This window comes from Megalobrama amblycephala, linkage group LG22 (assembly GCF_018812025.1).
Source record: "Megalobrama amblycephala isolate DHTTF-2021 linkage group LG22, ASM1881202v1, whole genome shotgun sequence".
NCBI classification, from domain to species: Eukaryota; Metazoa; Chordata; class Actinopteri; order Cypriniformes; family Xenocyprididae; genus Megalobrama; species Megalobrama amblycephala.
In genome coordinates, this window is record NC_063065.1 from 18,204,924 (window position 1) to 18,230,321 (window position 25,398).

The window sequence follows — 25,398 nt, forward strand, 5'->3', positions numbered from 1 at the left end:
TAAATGACCTCTCCACGGTTAATGCAATGTGAAATTACCTGAATGCTGAAGATGCACGCTATCCTGATAGCACAGCGGATTCCCTCAAGACACAAAGAAGCCACTTCAGTGTCATCACAGTCTTGCAGACCCACGCTGAATGCAGCCAGAAAGGGTGTCCAGGCCAGCTATGAGAGGTCAAGATCATATAGGATGGGTATTTGCATCCAAACAGAATGTATATAGAAGTGCATGCACACTATACCTTAAACATTGGTCTGACGTGCTCGAGGTGGGTGGCGCTGGTGAAGGGGGCCTGAACGTGGCTGACAGCCTCCATCAGTGCCTTAGCCGTCTTTGCCATCTGCTCCATCTCAACATTATACAGAAGCCTCCTCTGCTTCTCACTGGCCACACCTGATCCAGAGACAGTAGCAAAAGCCCCATCAATTACCACAAACCACACCTCAAAATATCAGAATACTCCTTCTGTCTTTACAGAGACGACAGATCATAAATGTTCATTTGTTCTCTTGGAAGTCCAATAGCTTGTATTATAAAAATAAAATTATAATAATTCTATATATTTCATGCTATTTATTTAACGGTTTTATTTTATTATTATGGCTTATAACTATAAAAAAATAAAAATGAAACATATAAAAACAAAAATAAAAATTATTAATAATTAAAATGTTTACTAATTTAATAATTATTACCAAATACTGGAATATTTTATTCTGATTTGTCAACCACAGCATTCTAATGGTAAAATACAACAAAATAAAATCAATTATACTCAAATCAATAAGGATAAAATACAGCAGTGGATCTCAACCTTTTGGACTTTAAGGTCCCGAATTGTCCACAAAAATATTTACAGGCCACCCCCAATCCCGAGACTCACATTTTCTACGCATTAAAATGTTTAGAGTTTGGTATTACTAGAAAGATCTATATTTATTATATAAAAAAATAGCCAAATGATTTTTAGATGTTTTAGCTTGTTTTAAATGCTTGTTTGGGCAGTTGTGGCCTAATGGTTAGAGACTGATAACCCGAAGGTTGCGGGTTCGAGTCTGAATACCGGCAGGAAATAACAGAGGTGCCCTTGAGAAAGGCTCCTAACCCCCAATCGCTCCTCAGGCGCCACATAAAAATGGCTGCCCACTGCTCCGGGGGTGTGTGCCCACAATTTGCAGTGTGTGTGTTCACTACCCACTACCAAAGACTATAGAATAACACAAGACGTGTCACTCATTGTTTTGAATGGGAGAAAGTGTAACGCGCAATATGGCGGAATAAGTCCCGCCTTCTAAATAAGAGCCAATCGCCGACTGGTAAAGTCATCGCGTCACTTCAGCGGCCGTTAGAATCACCGGTTTCTATAGAAACAGTCAGACGCGCGCCTCCGAAGAGACGCGCATTTAGGTCTGCGCATGCGCATTAGCTTGATCCAGCCGGAAAAATACAGTTTTTTTTGTCATGATCCGAGTGTTTAGAAACTAAATGTATGAGCCGGTTGTTGTTAGATTTCATTGGTGATTTCAAATATGAAATTTAATCATAAGGTTGGCGAACAGTTTTGGAGAATTTGATGTTTCCCCATTCAAAGAGATTGCATGATGCCCAGGATGCCCGAGAGGCGTTTCAAAGATGGCCGCCGAGTGAAATGACTTGTCTTAAAGCGACTTTGCCACTACTCCTAATGTGTGTGCACTAACTGGATGGGTTAACTGAAGTGGATAAATTCTGAGTATGGGTTACCATACTTGGCCTTCACATGTCACTTTTTTCACTGTTTTCTCTTATTTTAAATAATTTTAAGTAATCTTGATGCCCCCATTTTGTTGAGGCCCCCTAGTGGGCCATGGTCCCCTGGTTTAGAACCACTGATGTACAGTCTCCAACTCATTATGGTAAAATAATTAAAAGGACTGCCATGACCCCATCAAGCAAAAAGGCATTTGGCCAATCATAGCTTTTTCATGCATATAATTCAAAAGAGTCTATTTGATTCTATGATTGATCGATATTGTCACCATGTTTGTCGGTGCACTAAATACTCACTTTGCTTATTTGACTTGAGAGTTAATTCCTTTGTCTCCTTCATAGATATTTTTTTCCCTGCGATTTCATCATAAATGGCTGAGAGATACTCCTCGGGTAAATCTTTACTGTCATTGATACCTCGGTTCATCTTGATGTATTGCTCTTTCGTCATTTTATTCTTCACCTGTGACAAGATAAAGGAAACAACAGATCAGTAGCGTTCTTCCTCTTGTTTTCCGTTGCGTTTCAGAAACATCCATCACCCTAGATTTAGCTATTCCACTCGCATATCAAGATTGAATGCCAAACAGCCGTTTCCAGCTCTGACGTTCACATTAGCATTCATAGATTCGGGAATGAAAAGAAAATGCATTCTGCATTCGCTTAAGATTTCAGTGAACAATCAGCACTCGGTGAACTAACCTGCGGACTGTGTAGGTCTGTAGTCAACATGATGATTGAATACGCGAGGACGTATGCAGTGTCTGCGCTGGCGAACAGTGTTTGCCTAAGGAAAGAGATAAAGGAGACAAACCGTGACTGAGTGCAGTGTTTGCGGCATAATTAGCGACGTAGGTTAATCTGTTGGGACAGCAGGGGACCGCGGCACTCACCCTTGGTTGCATTCTAAATATCTAGCAGCAAATTTCTCCATCAGTCGATCGATTTTTTGGGCCTCTCCGGGCAGACGGAAACCCTCGAGGAACATGCGCAGCGCTGGCACAAAGTCTTTGCCCTGGAAGTCCATTTGGTCGACGTAGGCATACATAACCTCTTTATTGATGCGATCGTTGTCTCCGAGAAACTCTCCTACCTGGATCTGTCGGGTCGGAAGCAGAAGGACCAATGAGTCACATATTGATTGTGAAGGTAGAGAAATAAATAGCAGAAAAACCATGTTTCACAACTCAAAAACACATGCTCAATGCTATATTCTAAAATCACACTGACAGACACTTCAGACTGGAGAAATCGAGCATCTATTCAGTGTGCATCATTGAAATGCAATGTCTAGTATTCCATGCACATCTCAAGTCATTCAGGAGGCTGAGGGCTGCTCGGCTGAAGTGCCCTAATTTTAGGGCAGATATAAGGAGCTCTCTTTACCCATTACTGCTGCAGTCTTCTGAGGCTGGATGAACGAGCAAATGAGCTGCCGATTCATCACACTGAAGGATCAAATAATCTCTAAGTGGAAGTTTGGCAACACTTGTCTGGAGCGTCTTAATATTTTTTATTTTTTTTTTGCTTTGTTTTTCAGAAATGTTTCAGAAAAGCCCTGCAGCTGGTTATTACACAATATACTGCTGTAATGTAAAAATCTATTGGACCTAGGCCACAGTACATGGAAGAAACAAGGTAAGGGAAAATACTTACAGAGTCAAGTCTCTCCTCTTGATGTAAAAATTGGGCGATATCTTCAGGTGTGGTTCCCAGCATGCCTTGTTCCTGCAGGTACTGAATGCCCCTCTTTGGTTTTTTGTTGAACCTGTGGCATTGTGGTAAATAGAACATCAACATATGATCAGCGTTTTACGTTTTGTAAGGATGTTCTGAAAGTGAAGTCTGTAGTGTGTTTTTGTCTGTGAAAGGGTTCATGTAAAGGTGTAGTAAAGGTGCTTGCATCAAAAATCATATTTTAGTTTTGTCACCTCCCTCTCACTATTAAATGGGTGGTTTTTGTAGCTGTGAATTATGACAGATTTATAAAACAAAATGGTATAGTCAGACTGAAAGAGTTTCTTCAGAAGGAAATGCAGAGCTGTAGGTGCTACACACTTCCAGGGACAACACAAACACTTTCATGCATTTTATTCTTTAGATTCTGAATACTGAATAGGTGTCATTGACGTGTAAATGTGGGAAGTCATGTTTAAATTTAAAATGTTTTCATCTGACATGTGAAAGTTGCTTAGTTCAGAACAAAACATTTTCAGTCTCAGTGAGGAAAAATTCCAGAAAGAAACAGTAGAATTTCATAGAAGACCTTTTATCTCAAAAGATCAAGTGAAATTAGTTTTTTCAGGAATCCATATGAACCCTTTAAGATTGCTCTGTTGATTTGAGCCCAACATCTCAACTACTGGCTTGTTTGCTTGAGTTTGGGGCGGGACTAACTGTTTGTCTGACCAATAGTAGATCTGAATGGAGAGTTTTTATGAAACCTGTTTGCAAACTCTTACTTTTACATTTCCAATTGGTTCTGATAGTGCTACAGAACTTATACACTTCACCTTTAAGGTATCAACATAAGTTTGATACCTTAAGTTTCTAGTATGCCTGAAGACCGTAATCAGTTGGTTCAGGTGTGTTTAAAGGGATAGTTCACCCAAAAATGAAAATTTGATGTTTATCTGCTTACCCCCAGGGCATCCAAGATGTAGGTGACTTTGTTTCTTCAGTAGAACACAAATTATGATTTTTAACTCCAACCGTTGCAGTCTATAATGCATGTCAATGGTAACAAAATCTATGAGAGTAAAAAAAAACATGCACAGACAAATCCAAATTAAACCATGCGGCTTGTGACGACACATTGATGTCCTAAGACACGAAACGATCGGTTTGTGTGAGAAACCGAACAGTATTTATATATTTTTTTACCTCTAATAAACCACTATCTCCAACTGCCTTGAGCGCGCACACGGCATCCAGTGCGTGAGGAGTGTACGTGCTCTGCCGTAATTTACGCAAGTGCCATAAGTGATCTCTCGCGCGTATACTTCACTTTCATTGTACACACAGTGCACAAACATTGTAGGTACGACAGCTAATCAAAATGGCACTTACTTGCGCTTATTTGGATTGTTCAAACCGACTTAAAACTAAAAGATTACATTCTCTCGCGCAAACTCTTGTGGGAGTGGTGACTTTCCAAGTATTCCCAACTTCCGAGTCTGCTTGCCTGCAGTTATGGTTGATTGCTCTTCGGCTGGATATCAACACACCCATTAACATACCAAAGTTTTTGAAGGTCTGCAGCGATCATTTTTTCCCCTGATGATTTTACATACCCAGGAGAGGATCATGTACGACTTAAACCATCAGCTGTGCCTATGGTTTTTCCACATCCAACTGAGGTATGTGAACAAGATCTTTGTATGAGTCCTTTTTATTTGTAAAGCTGCCCTTAGGAAAAGTAACAAAATAAAATAAGATGCCGTGCGCACGCTCAAGGCAGTTGGACATAGTGGTGCTTTAGAGGTAAAAAATGACATAAATACCATTCGGCTTCTCGCACAAACCGATCGTTTCGTGTCTTAGGACATCAATGTGTTGCCACGAGCTGCAGGGTTTAATTTGGATTTGTCTGTGCATGTTTTTTTTTACTCTCATAGATTTTGTTACCATTGACATGCATTATAAGAACACATCATTTGTGTTCTACTGAAGAAACAAAGTCACCTACATCTTGGATGCCCTGGGGGTAAGCAGATAAACATCAAATTTTCATTTTTGGGTGAACTATCCCTTTAGTTGGGGTTGAAGCTAAACTCTGCATGACAGTGGCCTGGGACAGGTAAACTAAGAAATTTCCATACAAATATCTCTCGATAGTGATTTTGTTAACAGCATGTGTAGTGCAGAGAGTGCAGATTTCATGCTTTTGATTCCAACTTAACGGCTTACAGGTCAATGCCTTGCTCTATGATCTCCTTCTGTTGTTTGAGGACCTCAAACTGCTCAGGGTTGTCTGTCCCAGACATCTGCGTGCTGTAGCTCCCGATGCCTGACGAGGCGGTGGAGTCCAATGAGTTTATGCTTCCGTAGCGGTTAATCGTTTCTGGATGCTTCGACTCATTGGTTTCCTGCTCTAAAGGCTTTTCTTGGCCTGATCAAAAGAGAAGAAAAATGAAATTCAGATGCAATTTCAGAGACAACAGAAGAAATGATGAGCCTGGTTTGTGAAACACCACGAGCCCCTGCAGCCTAGGGACTAGAGACAGCATGATTCATTTGAGTCCTGGTCGGCTGAAATGCGTGTTGGTGCATCGAGTCTTTTCTCTGGCTCAGCTCCCTATACAGCTCCCTATATGAGTTTCCCAGCACAACACTTCTCTAATAAAGTCTTTGGCCTCGGCTGACTCGTATCACAAAAACAGCACAACGGGGACTGGATGAAGAGCAGCGTGACCTGAATACACAAAGTAACAGGTCTGAAGTTGCTGCAAGCATGATAAACAGGCGGTTTGGGTACATGGAAGCCATGGTTGCAGTTTGCAGGGTCTAATTACATACACTGGAAACACTGTAAAAGATTTAGCGGGTAGCTATCACTGTAACATGAGCTGTCAGGTCACTTCCACATTTCTCATAGTTTCCTCTCTCCAAGAGATCAGAGGAGCCAGTAGCAACTGGGAAATACTTACCCGTTCATCTTAAGCTTCAAACAAATTGTAATTTACTTGTTTGATATAGAAATGCTACGGCCACAACACAAAGAACAATTAAGAGACCACTATCTACTTTACGCAACAAAAGCTAAAGCAATCAATTCTAATGTCTCTACAAACTGCCGTTACCTGCTCTCCCTTTTGATGTGCGTCCGTTAAGAGAAAAGAACAAAGATTGATTGGCCAGCATGATGAGAATACAAGAACTTGAAAGTCTTTATTAATGATTCAAAACAAACATAATGCACCTGAAGTATGCTACAATCTGACTGGCCGATTAGGACATAAGTCCTGTGTATGTAAGATTAGCAATTTGGTCAAGATGAAAGGTTACGGTCATTAAACATTGTTTCCACTAAAATACCATGGCTACTACATTTATTAAACAAAAAACAAACAAACAAAAACCCATGGTAACCACTGTCATAAAATAAATAAAAACATTTAATATTTTAGGTGGATGCTAATGTGGCCTGACTATTTGTTAGCGTAACTCTATGTGGTTCCAAGAGTGTTTTGGGTGGTTTCTAGGGCATTGCTATGTGTTTGCTAACATGTTCCCAGTAGTTGTTAGGCATTGCTGTGTGGTTCCAAAAATGTTTTGGGTGGTTGCTAAGGCACATTGAGTGGTTGTTAACATATTGCTATGTGGTTCCAAGAGTTTTATGTGTAGTTTCTAGGGCGTTGCTAAGTGGTTACTAAGGTGTTCTGAGTGGTTGTTAGCTCATTGCAATGTGGTCCCAAGAGTGTTTTGGGTGGTTTCTAGGAAGTTGCTAGGTTGTTGTTAATGCATTCTGAGTGGTTGTTAACATATTTCTATGTGGTTCAAATAGTTTGTTTTTTTCATTGGTTTCTTGGGCATTGCTAGGTGGTTACTAAGGCGTTCTGAGTGGCTGTTAACACATTGCTATGTGGCTCCAAGTGTGTTTTAGGTGGTTTCTAGGGCATTTCTAGGTGGTTGCTAAGGCATATTGAGTGGTTGTTAGTGCATTGTTATGTGGTTCCAAGAGTGTTTTGGGTGGTTTCTAGGGAATTGCTAGGTGGTTGCTAAGATGTTCTGAGTAGTTGTTAGGCATTGCTGTGCGGTTCCAAAAGTGTTTTTGGGTGGTTGCTAGGCCATTGCCAGGTTGTTGCTAAGGCATATTGAGTGGTTGTTAACACACTGAAATGTGATTCCAAGAGTTTTATGTGTAGTTTCTAGGGTGTTGCTAAGTGGTTGCTAAGGTGTTTTGAGTGGTTGTTAGCTCATTGCCAAGTGGTTGCTAAGGTGTTCTGAGTGGTTGTTAGCTCATTGCCATGTGGTTCCAAGAGTGTTCTGGGTGGTTTCTAGGAAGTTGCTAGGTGGTTACTAAGGCATTCTAAGTGACTGTTAACACATTACTATGTGGCTCCAAGTGTGTTTTAGGTGGTTTCTAGGGCATTGCTAGGTGGTTGCTAAGGCACATTGAGTGGTTGTTAACATATTGCTATGTGGTTCCAAGAGTTTTATGTGTAGTTTCTAGGGCGTTGCTAAATGGTTACTAAGGTGTTCTGTGTCCTGAGTGGTTGTTGGTGGTTCTAAAAGTGTATTTTTAAGTGGATTTTCAGTGTTCAATTTGTCATTTAAAAATGTGACCCTGGACCACAAAACCAGTCAGAAGGGTCAATTTAGCTCAACTTTCATCTGAAAGCTGAATAAAGAAGCTTTCCTTTGACGTATGGTTTGTAAGGATAGGACAATATTTGGCTGAGATACAACTACTTGAAAATCTGGAATCGGAGGGTGCAAAAAAATCAAAACATTGAGAAAATCACCTTTAAAGTTGTCCAAATGAAGACCTTAGCAAAGCATATCCACTAACAAAATTTAATTTATGGTAGGAAATTTACAAAATATCTTTATGGAACATGATCTTGACTTAATATCCTAATGATTTTTGGCATAAAAGAAAAATTTGATCATTTTGACCCATACAACGTATTGTTGGCCATTGCTATAAATATACCCGACTTATGACTGGTTTTGTGGTCCAGAGGTCACAAATAAATAAGACTCTCTGGTTTCTGATGGGCTGATATCTGAAAGCCTAAAGTGGGCTTGAGGCTACAGAGAAATTTCCTTTAGGTCTATCAGAGCCTCTCCTCCTCGAACCTAATAAAGCCAAGCTTGATTAGACCTAAATCCCCTCCGCTCCGAAGAGGAAGGGTCTTTAGTCTGGCACATGTTCCCGGCTCATATAAGATGCTCAGTTTTGCAGTGTTCAGAGAGCCTGCAGCCTGCTTCCCTGATGTCAGGGCATGCCTCGGTGAGGAATAACAGCCTCAGGCCTGTTTGATTAAGATGAAAGGCCTGCGTAGCCATCACGGCGAATAGCATTTCCTGCCTCTCTTTGAGGCACAGGACTCCTAGTGCACTGTCCTCAAAAGCAACTGTTTATCCATTTGGTTCTGCACAAGCCAGAAGCCTCTGAAAAGCAGCACAAATGCACTCTGAGGAGGCTCATTTAGAAGAGCCAGGACCGTAACCTGGAATATGTAATGCAACCGCTTGGATCTAAAGCATATCAGGATATAGAGGGGCTAAACAAGGTTCCACAGGTATTATACTGGTTGAGGAGCTAGTACTGTTGTCTTGTTTCGCAAAGGCTGATGGTTTGACTTACCGAGACTTGTCTGGGAATTGGGGTTGACATATTGGTCTTTGCTCCATTCCACCATACATTTGAGAATGGATACCAGACACTCCAGTCCTTTCTTTCTTAGAGTCAGCTCCTGAGGAACAACATAAGCTGGGATCACTAACACTGTTTTAAAAGAACAGTTCTTGTAATTTACCCTTTTCAAATCAGCATGATTTTTTTTTTTTTTTTTGAATATGGAGCACTTCAAATGTCTTTTTGTGAGCTCAAGAACTAAATGAGGGAAGAAGTGAAGTGATTAGAGAAGTGAAGATTTTTCGGGTCAATTTTTGGGTAAACCAATCCGTGTGTTTACCTGAAGTGGGGTTGTACCCAGTTCATGGCCTCCTCGTCCTTGTGCAATCTTTGAGAGGTCATTCACCAGCCTCTCGAAAATATTAGCAGCATTCAGGTCACAATCATAATTAACATAGATATCTACCACACTCTGGGCATCTGCGAGGGAAGAAATATCACAGAATTACTCATAGAAAAACTCTCAAATATCTTTGAAAATGAGATAAGCAAAAGCCTTTCATACCCGCACATATTCTGGTAAGGGTTTGAATGACCATCCACTTGTGGTCATATGAGCTTGTGGACGTTTCCAGAATATACAGAAAAATTTCTTTGAAAAACACCTGAGGAGAAAAAAAATTGATCATAAAATTAGAGAAAAATATATTTTAAAAAAAATTCATAACTAAGTCAGTAACAGATGGTGTTGTCAAGACGCGTAACTTGACCGAAGTGAGAAATATATAACTACACAACACCGCAAACAATAAATCCTAACACACTTGTCTGGAATGAGCCACACACACAAGCAGACAGACTGAGGCAGAATTACAAGCTTCCTAAACCACAGCTCAAATAAATCCACACTGTCAGCTAGACGCTCCACAGACTGACGCCATCAGGGCAAGATGCACAAATACATTACAATTCGGGGGGAACTGAGTTCAGGCACCTCAATTTGCATCTTGAGATGCGTCTTGAAGTTGGACAGGAGGGTGAGGAAGATGGACAGCGACAGCTCGAACACTTCGGGGACGGAGGAGACGCCGTTTTTAGACAGAGCTACGCACAGGTACTGCTTGATGGCGTTGATGAACATCTCGTTGGTTTTGAAGATGGGCCCAGCGTTCTGCAGGATAGACAGGAGGAGCTGCAGCGAGAGGACCTTGGACCGCAGCTCGTGGGATCTGAATTAAGATGAAGAATCTTAGGTGAATAAAACAAGGTGATTTCTGATGCATTCAATCTTCATTCCATATAAAATACTTGTGCCAAGGACAAACTAAACTTAATAAAGAAAATTCTGTTCATTTTTTGCTTTACTTACTGGGCAAAGACACCATTAAAACCATTTTTATTGACTGTTTAAATACTTAAAATTTCTCATTGTCAAAGAATGACATGTTTTAAGAAAACAATAAAATAATGAGAATGCAAAATTAATACAGTTTTTGATGGTGGAAGGACATATGGCTATCTTATCAGACTGCAGACATTATTTGTAAAATAACCACAAAAAAAAAAGTCAGAAATTATAAATATATTGCAGATTGTCTTTCAAGAGAAAAGAATAAAGCTTTCAGAGTCACTGAAAATATAGCTGTGTTGTTATTTTTAACTTAAACAATTAATGAAATATGTAATGTTTTCGATAACAGAAATAAACATGTCAATTAATGTTTTCGGTAACAGAAATAAAGCTAAAATAAAACAAGTATTAGATGAAAAACAAACAAAAAAAAAATAGTGAAATTTAGAAATGTTGCTTTGGCAACTAACTAATATGTTTAAATTGATGTACTACAATTACTAAAACTTAATTAATTAAAATTCTATTGAAATATAAACATTAAAAATAATCAAAATGACAAAAGAACACAAGAAAATTACTAAAACTTAAACTAAAAATAAAATGTAAACTGAAAATATAAAAATAAAAGCCAATTCAATACATGAACACATACTATACCAAAATAATAATAATAAAAAAAAAAATAATAGTATAATACTAAAATAACACTGGACTTTGGCTTTCCTCTTATACAACATATGTATAAATATACAGATTTATTTCAATATTTATTTTCGATTATTTAGGAATTTAATTATTAAATATTAAAGTGAAACATCAAAACACAAATTTCAAAACGATGCAGCAACAGAATCCAAAAGCATTCTACAGCTACCAAATCCATGCTACAAAATATGTCATAATGTCTACTGATTGACAAACTAAAGCTACATTTTCTGAAGAAAACTGTAAAGTGGTGCCTCTGCAAAGCTCTTGTCAGGGCAAAAGTCAATGCGACTTTTCAAGCCCATTTTATTGTCCTCTAGTCAAAAACTGTCCCTAACATAAAGTATGTACAATAATAACAGTGATGCTTGCCTTAGTGTGCACCTCTATAAATAAAGTCCAAGTCCTGCCCTGATGTAAATCAAGAGAGGTCAACAGGTCTCAGTCCATTTGACAAAGAGTGATCAATAGCACTGAAACAAGCTTCCTGCCTCATTGCCTCGGAAGACACACCAGGATGAATGGCTCCCTTTCTCTTCAACTGATGGGGAAGAACATCTCTCTTGCCCTCTGACAGCCCTATTCACCTCTTAAAGGACAATGGCTGATGCCATCAACACTCTTGCTCTAAAATGTCTCCAACCATTTACAGATCTAAGATGAGAATATGAAAAGGGACCACAAAACCGCAACTCAGTTGGACCCTGACTGGAGATGTCATTTTTTTGGCACAACATAAAACCAATTCCATTTGTATACATTCAGATGTTTTATTTAGAAAGGCAGGCTTACTTCGGATCAGGGGGACCGTCTGAAAGGGGCTTCATGGAAAGTTTGCAGAGTGAACGGAACACCAAGAATGCGTCCTTTTGCAGAATGTGGGAAAACTTTGCACCTGGTGCTGGACCAGTGGTAGCTACTGATTCCTGTGGGAGAAATGCTCATGTTAGCATCTTACGGCAATTAAATGTAACTGCCGAGAAAATGAACCATCATCTACGGCACATAACATGCAACAACCATACAAAAAGCTACAGTCCATAAAACAAGTATTACAGTCTATTAAGCAATATAAAAGTTTCAAAAAAATATTTGGACACTTGTGACACTTAAAAAAAATATATACTAATATCCTTGCATTTAATAACAGACTTTCTGCAGAATTTTAAAACCAAATAAAAAGACCTACACAAATAAAATTAATACTGTATGTCTATACACATGTGACCCTGGACCACAAAAACAGTCATAAGGGTCAATTTTTTAAAATTGAGATTTATACATTATCTGGAAGCTGAATAAATAAACATTCCATTGATGTATTTGTTGTTAGGATAGGACAATATTTGGCTGAGATACAACTACTTGAAAATCTGGAATCTGAGAGTGCAAAAAAAAAAAAAATTCAAAATACTCAGAAAATCACCTTTAAAGTTGTCCAAATGAAGTCCTTAGCAATGCATATCTACTCACAAAAATATATTTGATATATTTACGGTAGAACATTTACAAAATATCTCCATGGAACATGATCTTAATATCCTAATGATTTTTGGCATAAAAGAAAAATCGATAATTTTGACCCATACAATGTATTGTTGGCTATTGTTACAAATATACCCGTGCGACTAATGACTGGTTTTGTGGTCCAGAGTCACATTTGTCTATATGTCTAGAAGAAAACCATACAATCTCAAAATAAATCATGTATTTCAGATTCTTCAACTTAACTGCATTCAACTGCGAAATAATATACTCAAGACATGTTTTATTCTATATATACAGTAAATAAAATAAAAACATTATAGTGCCTATACTAGTAAAATCTATATATTAACTGTGTGCATTAATGTTCTTTCCTTCCTGTGATGGGGAAGCCCAGAGAGAAAAAACAAAAGTTTATGTTGAATAAATGCCAGATAGTTTGTGTCAGATAAATACCAATAATATCCAGATTTGACGTATAACGTGGGACTATTAATTATAAGCAAACCCAAAACACGCCAAGACTATTCTTTCCAAAGGTGTCTATGCTTTACTACTTCCAGCTTCTCATTCAAAAAACTGCATTTTTTTTTACAAAACATTTCATAATAAGCAGTTTTTTATTATAATAAAACACTTAATTAACACAAACTAATTTAATTTTGAAGAATTCAACTGTTAATTCAATGTACTGTAGTTAGAGTTCTGAATACACAATGCAGTTAAAAACAAGTACATATGTGTAAACAAGCTGCAAAGCACAATCATTTTCTATTTTATACCTTTCATGGCAGAAGTGGAAATTGGTACCTGAGTGTCATTGGAGGAGACAGACAGTCTGTCGTCAGGCAGGGACGGAGTGAAGCTTGCAGAAATGGGCGTGCCAGGGATGCCGTTGGCATGAACATTTTCGTTGTCGCTGCCCAAGCCTCCTTCCTCTTCCAGAGAGTTTGGAATGCCCTCAGCTGGCTCAACTTCACCCTCACGGCTTACCTTCATATCTGAACATGGTAAAACAGACTTCAGGCTTTGGTCCAATGGGATGGTTAAAAGTGTATCAGTACTAAAATCAAAAAGCCACAAGCCTAGATGTTCAACAACATAAGATTTGCTTCAATTAAGAGACAGTTCACCCAGAAATTAAACATGCTCTAGTTGTCTCTTGTTGGGAGCTCACAGGTTGAGAGTTCATTCCCTCATCACGCACTCATCACTCGTGTTTTTGTAGAGCACCTGGTTTATGTTTTCATTGAACAGGCGTTCCCGTGTTGCACACGGTACATGTTTATCATCGGCCATGTGCTTTCTTGTTTTCACATTTTGTGTGGACACACAGTCTTGTGAAGGCTCTCATCGGATGCGTGTTCATGTCATGTTTTGTGTGAGCACATGGCTTTGTTTTGTTTGTTTCTATGTGCCATAAGCTTCAATGTCTATTGTCTTTACGCCGCCCGAAATGGCTAAACACTAAGCTTTTAATTGTTCTAACCACAAATTATTTGTCAGGAAATTTAAGCAAATGCACTACTTAAAAAGCCATTGGTGTCTCAGAAAAACAACCAAGACAGAATGAAGTTTTTGGCAGAATATGGAAAGATTGTGAGTGGAGTGATGAATCACAGTGAAGCACGAGTTGTATGGCGATGCTCCAGAGTGGTGTCTTTGAAAATCTGTTGAGAAATATAATAATAAATGCATCTCTACCACAGTGAAGAATGGAGAAAGAGATGTCATGGTGTGGGGAGCCTTTTTAGCTGCTGGTATTGGTGAGCTACTTCACTGTGAAGTCATTTAATGCTTTGGATTACATGAGAATATTGCAGAATGGATTGCTTCCCACAAATGAAAAGTTGTTATCTAAAGAGAAATGATCAGATGTTTTTTTTTTTCAACAAGATAATGACCAAATTGCAAAGACAACCAATAAGTGGCTTGAGAACAGGTGCATGTTTTGGCCTGGTCAGAGTCCAGATTTGAACCGTATAGTGAATATTTAGACTCGCATTAAACTCAAATGAACTGGGAGACATTTTTCAACTACTCATGAACTACTTCAAGCCACCAACATTGAGTGGAACAACACTGACAAGTTACTCCGGAAAGCTACTCCATCCTAAGTTACTTTATCTACAGTATTTGTGCAATTCTTGGTAATTTCCTGACCAGGGATTTGTGATTAAAATGGTTAAAACCATTAAAAGACCACTCAACATTTTGCCATTTTTGTTTTTGTTTTGCCCAGGAGTGTGTGCACACACACATACACACACATAAATGCATGACCATTTATTTTTGGTTGAACTGTCCAACTGTCCCTTTAAGGTTCTCACAGCAAGAAGAGTACAACTCGCCTCCAGCCACTGTGTTTACGACTTCTTGCAATATGCTCTGTACAATCTCCTGTGCCTTCTCTTCATAGTTCGGGCTTTCTTCTTCCACGGTGGGATCCGGGCCATGCTCTGCCGCACCTTAAAGACAGCAGAGTACGGTTAAGCTTCTAATTCTGTCTAGTCAGTCATTCATTGTGCGATAAGAGGACTTTCCCTCAAAGCATACTGTGTAGTCACATTAAATCCACGTTATCAGTATCCCAATTTAATTTTAATAAGTGCTATTAAGAGGGAACTCCATACTGCCTGTAACCGGGTGAAAGCAGTGCTATTAAACTTACGTAAGACTGAGAAACACTGACACAGTTTTCCAATAGTGTCACATCATTAGAGGGAGTCTCATCTGTTATGATGTCAAGTCTGAATACATGATTAACTAATAATGACTAGGAATCAGAGATGCTTGAGTGTGTCTTGCAGTGTTGAGAGGAGGAGAGAAACCAACTAAAAATAGTGACACTGCTAACTTAAAGGCATAGGTCACCAAATAATGAAAATTCTGTCATCATTTACTCATGTCGTACCCTCATGTCATTTCAAACCAGTAAGACTTTGGTTAACCTTTGAAACACAAATTAAGATATTTTTAATGAAACCTGAGAGGTTTCTGATTCTCCATTGAACGTCCAGGTAACCAAAACTTAGTCATAAAGATGTCATAAAACGATTCAACATGAATCGAATGGCTTAAAGGGGTGGTTGATTATGATTTCACTTTTTTAACTTTAGTTAGTGTGTAATGTTGCTGTTAGAGCATAAACAACGTCTGCAAAGTTACAACGCTCAAAGTTCAAAGTTCTTTTAAAGAAATCGCTATTTAAGGACTACAATAAACGGCTGGTAGGGACTACAACAAGCTTCTTCCCGGGTTAGTGACATCACAAACCCTAAAATTGACATAAACCCTGCCCCCGAGAGGCCATGTTGGGCTGCTTTAGAGAAGAGGAAGAGTTGTTGTAGTACAGTGTTGCTGCCATGCCATCACTTTATGCAGGACTGCTTCACAAATGAGGGTCAATTCAACGCTGGATTTGCACAAAAGTTTAACATGACGGCACATGCTAGTCGATGAGTTGAATCAACTCCACAGCAACTACATAAATTTATCCACTAAACATTCAGAAACGTCCAGATGCATTTTAAAAGTTGTAACTTCTTCCTGAGTCTCTCCATCAGTGTCCGACTCCGGTTTGAACAATGTAAGGCTGAACACCGTTACTGACAATCGTCATTTTGGCTGCGTGAGATTCTCCAGCTTTGTTGCTGTTGAGCAACCGAAGCTGTTAAAGCTCGTGCTTTGAAGATTAACCAAACTCTTATGGGTTTGGATGACATGAAATGAGTAATGACAGAATTTTAGTTTTTGAATGAACTATGCCTTTAACACCACATCAGTGCAGGCTATTTTCATGGCAAAATCAAAGTGGAATCAATAAATAAATACAACAATAGCTAAAAAGAGAATAAACAATTCTTCAAACAGAAAAATTAAATCTATGTAAGACTTTTCAAATGTATTTTTGATAAAAATCTTTCTGAATACATCCTATTAAACCCTACATTTTTAGTCACATTTAAAACAGAGTGAATAGGCAATAACAAAAGCACTTTCCTAGAATATTCCACTGGTGTCTACAGTCATTTAGAGAAATTAGCATAATCATTTACATAAACATGGAACCCTAAAGCTAAAATAATCTCTGCATGTTTGCATGCTTCTCTTTACTTTGCGCCGCTGCAGTGGCCTGGTCTGCCTCAGTCTGCTCATTTTCCGCAGGGCAGAAGTCAGTGCCGTTCTCTGGCTCGGGACTCTCGTACGGTGGGGATCCCTGCTCGACCTTGCTGCCCTGGTGTCCCGGTCCGCCATTGGCCTCGGTGGGGAGGCTTTTGCCAGGGGTGTCGGTGTGCCGCTGTCCAGGAGACTCCGGTTCTTGCTGGCTGACTGGAGAATGCTGCCTGTGCCTCTCTCGCTCCATCTGCTTGGCTTCCTGCAGCTGCAAAACACATACACACAAGGTCAAGTCATTTTAGGGAGTTTATAGACTCATGTTCCCTCCTGGGCGGCCGGGAGCCCAAAGCCAAGCTGATGTACATCCATTTCTCTGAACAGGAGGCAAATAATTGTGTTTAAGAATACAGATTGTTCCCATCATTTAAAAAAAAAAAAAAAACACAAGACCAGGATCTTTATAGCATCTTAGTGTACGTGAAGACAATGTCTGTGTTGACAGATGGTGGTTTGATTTCATGCACCTGGAACGACAATCTGAACTACGCACATGCTTACGCTGGTGTTTCAAAGCAGGATAAGTGTAAAATGAAAATTCTGTCATCATTTACACACCCTCGTGTTAGTTTCAAACCTGTATGACTTTCTTTTGTGGAACAAAAAAAACATTGTTTTACCTTTTAAGATTATTTTACCTTAGGTCGAAATAAATATTTTACAGTCCGTCTCAGAAGACAAATATCATTTATAAAAAATTAAATAAATACATTGCACAGGGTGCAAATAGTCCACGAACAACAACTGAATCCGAAAGTAACTGGTAGCTAATACAACTTCAGACTGAACATGTCTAGAGTGAAGATATCAATAAGGCTGGATCATTAACAACATTTTGGCTTTGGTACAATACCACCCTGCGATACCTTGGTATTGATAGTTAAAGACACAATATGTAGTTTTTCGCCACTAGAGGTCGCGTATTCAAAACAAAGGCGTAGCTTGATGACACCTTGATTCGTGGAATCATGGGAAGTGTTGTCTTCACGTCTACAGCCAGAATCTGACAAGGTTCGGGCAGAAATCACATTAATGGATGAGCTTATGTATTAAAGATTTATTAACGACTGTAGTATGAAGCAGGGTGTGGCTGAAAACCATTGGAGAGGAACGAGGCCACTGGAGCGATTGCTAATGAGAGACTAGCGCAACACACAGCTCAAGAGCAGTGGAGCTTTTATTGTGCCACAGCTGCCGCTTCCGCCTCTTCTGGTCAAGCGTATGTGGGTTAACGCAGCACTGTTTTATCATATTAGATACATTTGTGTGTTGAAAGTTGTTATAGTGCTACTCTGTGCATCCACTCAGTGGCTACTATGAGACACTTGTTGCACACTGCAGTAAGCTAGATCGATATCAGTCATGGTAAAACATGGTACTCGCGGTAAATCAAGAAAATGAGATTTAAACAATAAGACTTACTGTGTTGAGCTATATAACAATGATTAGTTTTCTGTCGATGAATGAATGCAAACAGTTGCTCACCTGTCTAATAAAACACATAATATATTAAAGTGTCTTTGATGTTTCCATGGTTTCTACAAATAAAACCAGAAATCGAGGGTAACGCGTGTATGATGTCATTCAGGGGCGCCTGCAGGATTTTATCTCAGGGTACGCACAGAACTAACCCCCCCCGTTATTATTATAATTATTGTTTTTGTTCATCTATTGCCAAACTTTAATATGTGAATTATATTATTGAAATAAACATATTTAGCGTCGTCAGGCTTTTGTTTGTGTTTTTAATGGATAAACGACGGAATTGCGCTCAAGTTTATGGGTGCTGTAAATTTGACCTGCCTCAAGATGGCGCTGTTTTCGACACTCTTGATACTTTGAAACCAGAAACCTTTCACGAAACATTTAGAGAAAAGCTTCAAAGATATAAGAGGCTTCAGTTCTCCATCCCTACTCAATAGTTTTAGGCCATTTTGCAAATGTTTCAGTCGAATTTAGCTGTTTTAGAAAGCGTTTACTCATTTTGAGCCTGTTTTTAAACATTAGCTATCTGTAACATCATTTTTCATGTGTAGAAAAAAACGACTAACTAAACTAGCCAATCAGATTTCTTTTCACCCATATCACCCACGCCCACCCATGGACGCACATAAACACATTTGACTTTACAACACACAAACGCACACCTTTATGTATTCTCATTCTCTCTTGATCTCTTAATATGTCATGAGCGTACGCAGATGGATTTTAATAATCAATTTAAAAATTATGTAAAAAATAAAAACGGCATTAATTAACGCCCTCTCATGGTACGCACAGTGCGTACAGCCGTACAGCTGCAGGCGCCACTGATGTCATTGATAGGCGACACACGGACACGGTCCGTGTCCTGGTTAAAATTGCTTATTTCTCTGGATTTAAACATTCTTGGAAACATTTGGGATAATAAAGTACACAAGTCAACAAAATATATAACATTGTTCTAGTGGTTTTTTAATTAAAAAATCTTACATATTGTGCCTTTAATCAATACCTTAGGGCTTAGAAACACATAAAATGTAACTAGATTTAGTAATTCAATTTAAATATATAAATAACATTTTGGCACAATATTAGCTTCTGATACCTTACTTTAAATAGTAAAATAAAAAATAGTAGTTATAATATAATACATAAAAAAAAAAAAAAAAATTTAAATGAAAATGAAAATTGTAATGAAATTCTACATTACAAAGGGTGCAAATACTTTTGTTAAACATACCACCTGGATTCGTTTTATGAATAAATGACTGAATGAAACCGTTATATTCTTAACACTTATGTACTGATATGCCATAGAACCCTAGTTAGTAAGCAGACTGTTGAGTATACCGCATGCATCCATAAACCAAGAAGAACCTTTAATGTAACATGTTTATTAATAAAGTATGAGGGACAAAGATGTCCCTTCTCCAGAGCTTTCATTTGAATTCAGGTGGTCTGATATGGTCTGGTCTGTGTTGGCAAAACAAACACATCTTCAATATTGTACAGCTTATTAGTTATGCATGATGTGTCTGGCTGTGTCACAATGTGTCACGCTCTGTCCGGACTTCTAAAACTGCGTGACAGTGTGTTTTGCTTGTGCCAAAACCGCAAACCTCCCTTTCAAAGAGGCATCCTTTTGATCAGCGTGAAATATCTAAACTGAACCTCACTGTCCTCATCCACATGCAGCCATCTAAACCACAAAGATTGAGACAGATCGCGTTTGCTCCTGGTCTCAACATCCATCTCGGATGATCTAATCACAAATGACAGACCAAAATACATTTGTAAATAAGGTCTAAAATGTTTTTTGATCCGATCATTAAAACGTGTCCTCGACAACACCAATCATTTCAACAACTATTAATACACTACTAAAATAATTGTGTGACAATCAAAAACCATCAGTTTATAAAAAGATTAAGTGTATTTCAGGAAAAACAAACTATTTTATTTTGAATATTCACAATATATTAGTAATAATTTTGCAGCTGTATATAAAAAGTAAACACCATTGTGAATATCGCATTTAATGTGTTTTTTATCAAGTTTCCTAAACACTACTGAAAAGATTTTGTATAATTCTCCACTGAGAATTATTATTTATGTATTAAAATACAAATTCTGTATATAAATATTGTGGTTTATGACGATGGATTTTGCCTAAAATAATTAAAAATCATTGCATTTTTTTATTCATATAGTGAAAAAACTTGATTATTTCAGCTAGATCACATTTACACACAGTTTCAACATTCAGAACCTACAACAAACATTTGATTAAAATGATGGTTCCCTTGTTCTACTTTAATCCATTTCAGAGCTTACATTTTCAAGATATACACTACTGTTTAAAAGTTTGTGGTCGGTACATTTTTTTTTTTTAAACAAAATAATTAATAAAGGGATAGTTCACCTAAAAATTAAAATTCTGTCATCATTTACTCACCATAAAGTTGTTCCAAACCTGTATACATTTCTTTGTTCTGCTGTACACAAAGGAAGATATTTTGAAGAATGTTTGTAACCAAACAGTTGATGGACCCCACTGACTTCCATAGTATTTTTTTCTCCTACTATGGAATTCAATGGTGCCCCACAACTATTTGGTTACAAACATATCTTCCTATGTGCTTATTTACTCACTTGAGGGTGAGTGAATGATAACATAATTTTCATTTTTGGGTAAACAATCCTTTTAAATTCAGCAAGGAGGCATTAAATTGATCAAAAGTGGCAGTAAAGACATTTATAATGTTATAAAAGATTTCTATTTCAAATCAATTTATCAAAGAATCCTGAAAAAAATTAGGTCTGAATGCGCTCTGATGCCGGAAGTGATCGCTCGCACTCAGACATATACACGCGAGAGATCACTTCCGTCATCAGAGCGTTTTCAGACCTCACCGACCGGATGCGCAAAGAAGTTGGACATAGTGGTGTATTAGAGGTAAAAATTATATAAATACTGTTCGGTTTCTCACACAAACCGATCGTTTCGTGTCTTAGGACATCAATGTGTCGTCACGAGCCGCAGGGTTTAATTTGGATTTGTCTGTGCATGTTTTTTTGACTCTTATAGATGGAGTTCCCATTGACATGCATTATACGACTGCAACGGTTGGAGTTAAAAATCATCATTTGTGTTCTACTGAAGAAACAAAGTCACCTACATCTTGGATGCCCAGGGGGTAAGCAGATAGACATCAAATTTTCATTTTTGGGTGAACTATAATGAAACTTTAATGATCCCAAACTTTTAAATGGTAGTATATACTGAATATTGTCAAAAAGGCTAAACAATATCTAAATAATTTCAAAGAAGAACTACCCAGTGCCTAGGAGCAACATATGTCATCATAAATTAGAGATGTGCTCACAAAAGACCAGGTGTCAACAGCGGTCTTCGCTGACCACTTGTGAACAAATCACCCGAGACGGATGTTACTACCAGGTGTAAACGGGCCTAACGTACAAGAGAAAGCTCTTACACAACACATAAACATGGTGAGACAGATGAAAGGAACTCATATGTCATGGAGGGGACGACAGCAGGCAAAAACGCAATGAAGCCAAAGCAAGCAGACTGGAGCTAGACGTCTGAGAGAGATCGGAAAGAGAGAGACAGAGTGCGAGAGTGACGGATGAAGCTGATGTACACAAACCAGAGAAAACTTCAGATCAAGCAAATTTCAAGGCAGTCCTGTCACTCTTTACCTGACGATCTCGCTTTCTTGATGCCAAAGACCAATTGATCTTGTGATTTGTAAGCTATATTTTGAGGGGGGAGGAGGAGGAGGAGAGGCATCAACCAAAAAGAAAGAAGAGATGTTAGATCAGGATGTCATTTCCCCTTATTACCACAGGAGAAGTGTCAAATGCACTCACTGCTTGGTTCTCCATGCGGGCGAATATCACATTCAGCATCTGCGTGAGGGTGGCTTTGGCCGTGGTCTGGTTGATGAGGTTCTTACTGGCCAGATAGATGTTGTAGCACGTTCTTACGGCCTGCAGCACCGTACCTTCGTGGATCTCTATTTGCTGGGAGGTCACGGCTGTAAGCAAGGCCTGTAGGGGGCCAGGAGCAAAGACAAACAAACACAAAATGTCACAGCAGGGAAAGTTAAGCCACGACTGTAGTGATAAATCCTAGGAATGTATTCAGACAATATGGGGAGCGCTATTATTTATTACTTTAGCTGCAGGAATCTCGGTAAAGTTCAAACAGATTAGGCTCGACATGTGGCAGTATGAAGGAGTTCAGCAGCTTTCAGGAGCCGTGTTTGTCCTGCCACTCTACATTCCACAATGAGATTTGTAAAATAATAGCTTAGGCAAATGACGCTATGGAAATCTGAGCACTACAGGTTAGGCCAGTTCTACACAAAGAATCACAGAGATCTATGTACATACTAGAGATGCACGATTAATCATTAAATAATTGCAATCTCGATTTTAACACCCATGCGATCTCATTTCTGAACGATTCGCCTGTGTCTCTTAAACCTTTTATAAAATCACACCAGAAAACTCAAATCAGTTTGCGCTACCTCTTAGCCAGAGAGAGCAGTTGTCATGTTTAGGTATGAAATAGCTTTACAAACAGTTTTTTCAACCACACAGTATCATTATTATATCATATCACAGAAGAACAGGGATAAACGTTTACAAATCGGATATAAACACTGATGACTACAGAAGTGATCAAAATCGAGTAAATCACCTTTAAAAGTAACACGGCGCTTCAAATAACGATTGTATCGATTACACCGTTATGCCACCAAGTGGCGATAAGTGAGTGTTAAAAATGTATTTGTCACTGAATCATTCATTTAGAAGATTTGTTCAAAAAAAGCTGATTCATCCAGTAATGAAACAAGTGAAGTATTTATGAATGAGTCATTGAATCATTCATTCATTCAAATTCTAAAAACAGACTGCAGCAATTAACATTTTGTCAGAACCTCTAGTAAATGACGTTATTTTGTATAGTTTTCTATTCAGAATCGTGATCTCTGTTTCAAAACAAAAAAATCTTGATTTATCCAGCTCTACTACACACTCAAATACAAAAGGCATGCTTATTTGCTCTAAAATACAAGTTTATATTTTATCTGTTCATTTTTATGTTTCGATCCTTTGTATTTCAATCACTTACTTTCTGCTGGAAATTTCCTGTTTTTCTGTATAATTTTAATGTTTATCTTATAATGAGATGTGAAATGTAAAAGTGTATGGAAGCTTGTTTCTGCCACTGAATAAAAAAATAAATTGAGACTTTTTGGCTCACAATTCTGACTTTTTTCTCGCAACGGTGAGTTTACATATCGCAATTCTTTTTTTTTTTTTTCAAAATTGCATGAAACTCGCATAAATAAACCTGCAATTTTGAGTTATAAAGTCAGAAAGTCAAAAAGTCAGTCTTTTTTTCCCTCAGAATTGGAATTTATAACTCACAATTGCAAGTTTATATCTCACAATTCTGATCAAAGTCATAATTGTGAGAAAAAAAGTTTATTTCTCGCAATTCTGACTTTATTTCTCATAATTGAGAGTTTACATCTTGCACTTCTGACATTATAACTCGCAATTTTGACTTTATGACTTGCAATTGAGAGATTATATCTCACAATTGTGATAACATAAGTCAAAATTGTGAAATAAAAAGTCGCAATTACCTTTTTTATTTTTTATTTAGTGGCGGAAACAAGCTTCCATAGAAAGTGTTCTGGTGCACTGGTTGTAGTATTTTTATTTTAATCATACCACTCATGGTTAATTTTATAATAAAATATTTTTAATTTTTATTTATTTTTATATATACTGTTATTTGGATACTAGGAAGACGCAACTGAACACTGTTGAAAATAACAGGGATTCAAAAAAAGACTAAAATTAACTAATTCAAAACATGTAATATTGCATAAAAAACAACAATTGCTGGTTTAAATAAAATCTTCAAAAATACCACTGGATTTAAATAAATAATTAAATAAATAAATAAATAAAATGAACGAATAATGCCTAATGACAACTTTTGTCTAAAAGACATATTTCTGCCATTCTTGCCAAAAAAAAAATGTTTTAATAATTTTAAATTTAATAAGAATTATTATAGAAATTCATATAATAATAATAATAATAATAATAAACTATTATTATTATACAATAATAATAATGATAATAATACATTATTTGAACAATTCTCTTATTAAAGATATTTCTGATATGCCTTCTAGATGTATTTTAATATTGCAAAACTGCTCCTATATGAACATCACCCAAATACCCTACAGCAAACATTGTTTCACTGAGCATTCCTGAATTTAAAAACCAAAACATGGCATTATTTGCTCCACATTTATGAACAATCACACATAAAAAATATTTGACCTTTATAATTTGTAGCTGGACGCCTTCATCAGTCTGTGGTCCTTGGAAACAGCCACATATAGTCTCTATGATCCTGTCGATGAGCTTTTTTCCTGGGGTTGTGTTGTCTGGAGCGCTCCCCGTCAGGTGACCATATGCTATGAGTTTCTGAAAAATCATGAACACAGCGCATGAGATGAAACATCCTCATCATAAGAAGCATCCTGTCATGAGTTTGTTGAAAGGCGCTGACCTGTAAACAGTCTAGAGAGGTAATGACGATGCGCGGACATTTGGACTGACAGGCCAACTCAAACGGCAGGAAGTATTTATCTGCTTCAATGAAGTTGGTCTTGGATTTGATTGGCGGCAAAGTACTGGAACTTGACTTGTTGTCCCCAGCCGGTGGGCTACAAAACAAAAACAAAGGCATCAATCAGTTTAACTGAATAGGGACTGACAATCATTAGAATAAATTATTGAATATATTGCAATTAAATGCACATCAATGTTACCTGAAAAAAGCTCCCAAGTTAGGATCATTTAAGATATTACATTGTATTATGGCAGATGAGTAATGTACTATTTTTTGTTTTTGAAAAAAGTCTCTTATGCTCACCAATGCTGCATTTATTTGATAAAAAATACAGTAAAAACAGTGAAATATTATTCCAATTCAAAATAGCTGTTTTCTATGTGAATATATTGTAAAATGTAATTTATTCCTGTGATCAAAGCAGAATTTTCAGCATCATTACTC

At 37.8% G+C, this 25,398-nt stretch overlaps 1 protein-coding gene across 6 annotated transcripts in view; it reads right to left on the minus strand.

Moving 5' to 3' along the window:
* Positions 1 to 25,398, minus strand: part of arfgef1 (ADP-ribosylation factor guanine nucleotide-exchange factor 1 (brefeldin A-inhibited)) — an 83,642-nt gene that overhangs the window by 26,064 nt on the left and 32,180 nt on the right. For 4 of the 6 annotated variants that reach the window (XM_048174059.1, XM_048174058.1, XM_048174057.1 and 1 more), the window contains exons 3-21: positions 24,892 to 25,048; positions 24,660 to 24,806; positions 22,155 to 22,334; positions 21,984 to 22,037; positions 16,719 to 16,986; positions 14,954 to 15,070; positions 13,413 to 13,603; positions 11,910 to 12,043; positions 10,053 to 10,287; positions 9,624 to 9,723; positions 9,399 to 9,538; positions 9,068 to 9,176; positions 5,662 to 5,863; positions 3,409 to 3,520; positions 2,646 to 2,851; positions 2,455 to 2,539; positions 2,050 to 2,215; positions 245 to 396; positions 39 to 167 (exon numbers count right to left, since the gene is read on the minus strand). In XM_048174059.1, coding sequence (XP_048030016.1) covers positions 39 to 167; positions 245 to 396; positions 2,050 to 2,215; positions 2,455 to 2,539; positions 2,646 to 2,851; positions 3,409 to 3,520; positions 5,662 to 5,863; positions 9,068 to 9,176; positions 9,399 to 9,538; positions 9,624 to 9,723; positions 10,053 to 10,287; positions 11,910 to 12,043; positions 13,413 to 13,603; positions 14,954 to 15,070; positions 16,719 to 16,986; positions 21,984 to 22,037; positions 22,155 to 22,334; positions 24,660 to 24,806; positions 24,892 to 25,048 — 2,884 coding nt within the window. The remainder of the gene's footprint in view (positions 1 to 38; positions 168 to 244; positions 397 to 2,049; positions 2,216 to 2,454; positions 2,540 to 2,645; positions 2,852 to 3,408; positions 3,521 to 5,661; positions 5,864 to 9,067; positions 9,177 to 9,398; positions 9,539 to 9,623; positions 9,724 to 10,052; positions 10,288 to 11,909; positions 12,044 to 13,412; positions 13,604 to 14,953; positions 15,071 to 16,718; positions 16,987 to 21,983; positions 22,038 to 22,154; positions 22,335 to 24,659; positions 24,807 to 24,891; positions 25,049 to 25,398) is intronic. The other 2 variants (XM_048174063.1, XM_048174064.1) reach the window with 1 other exon arrangement.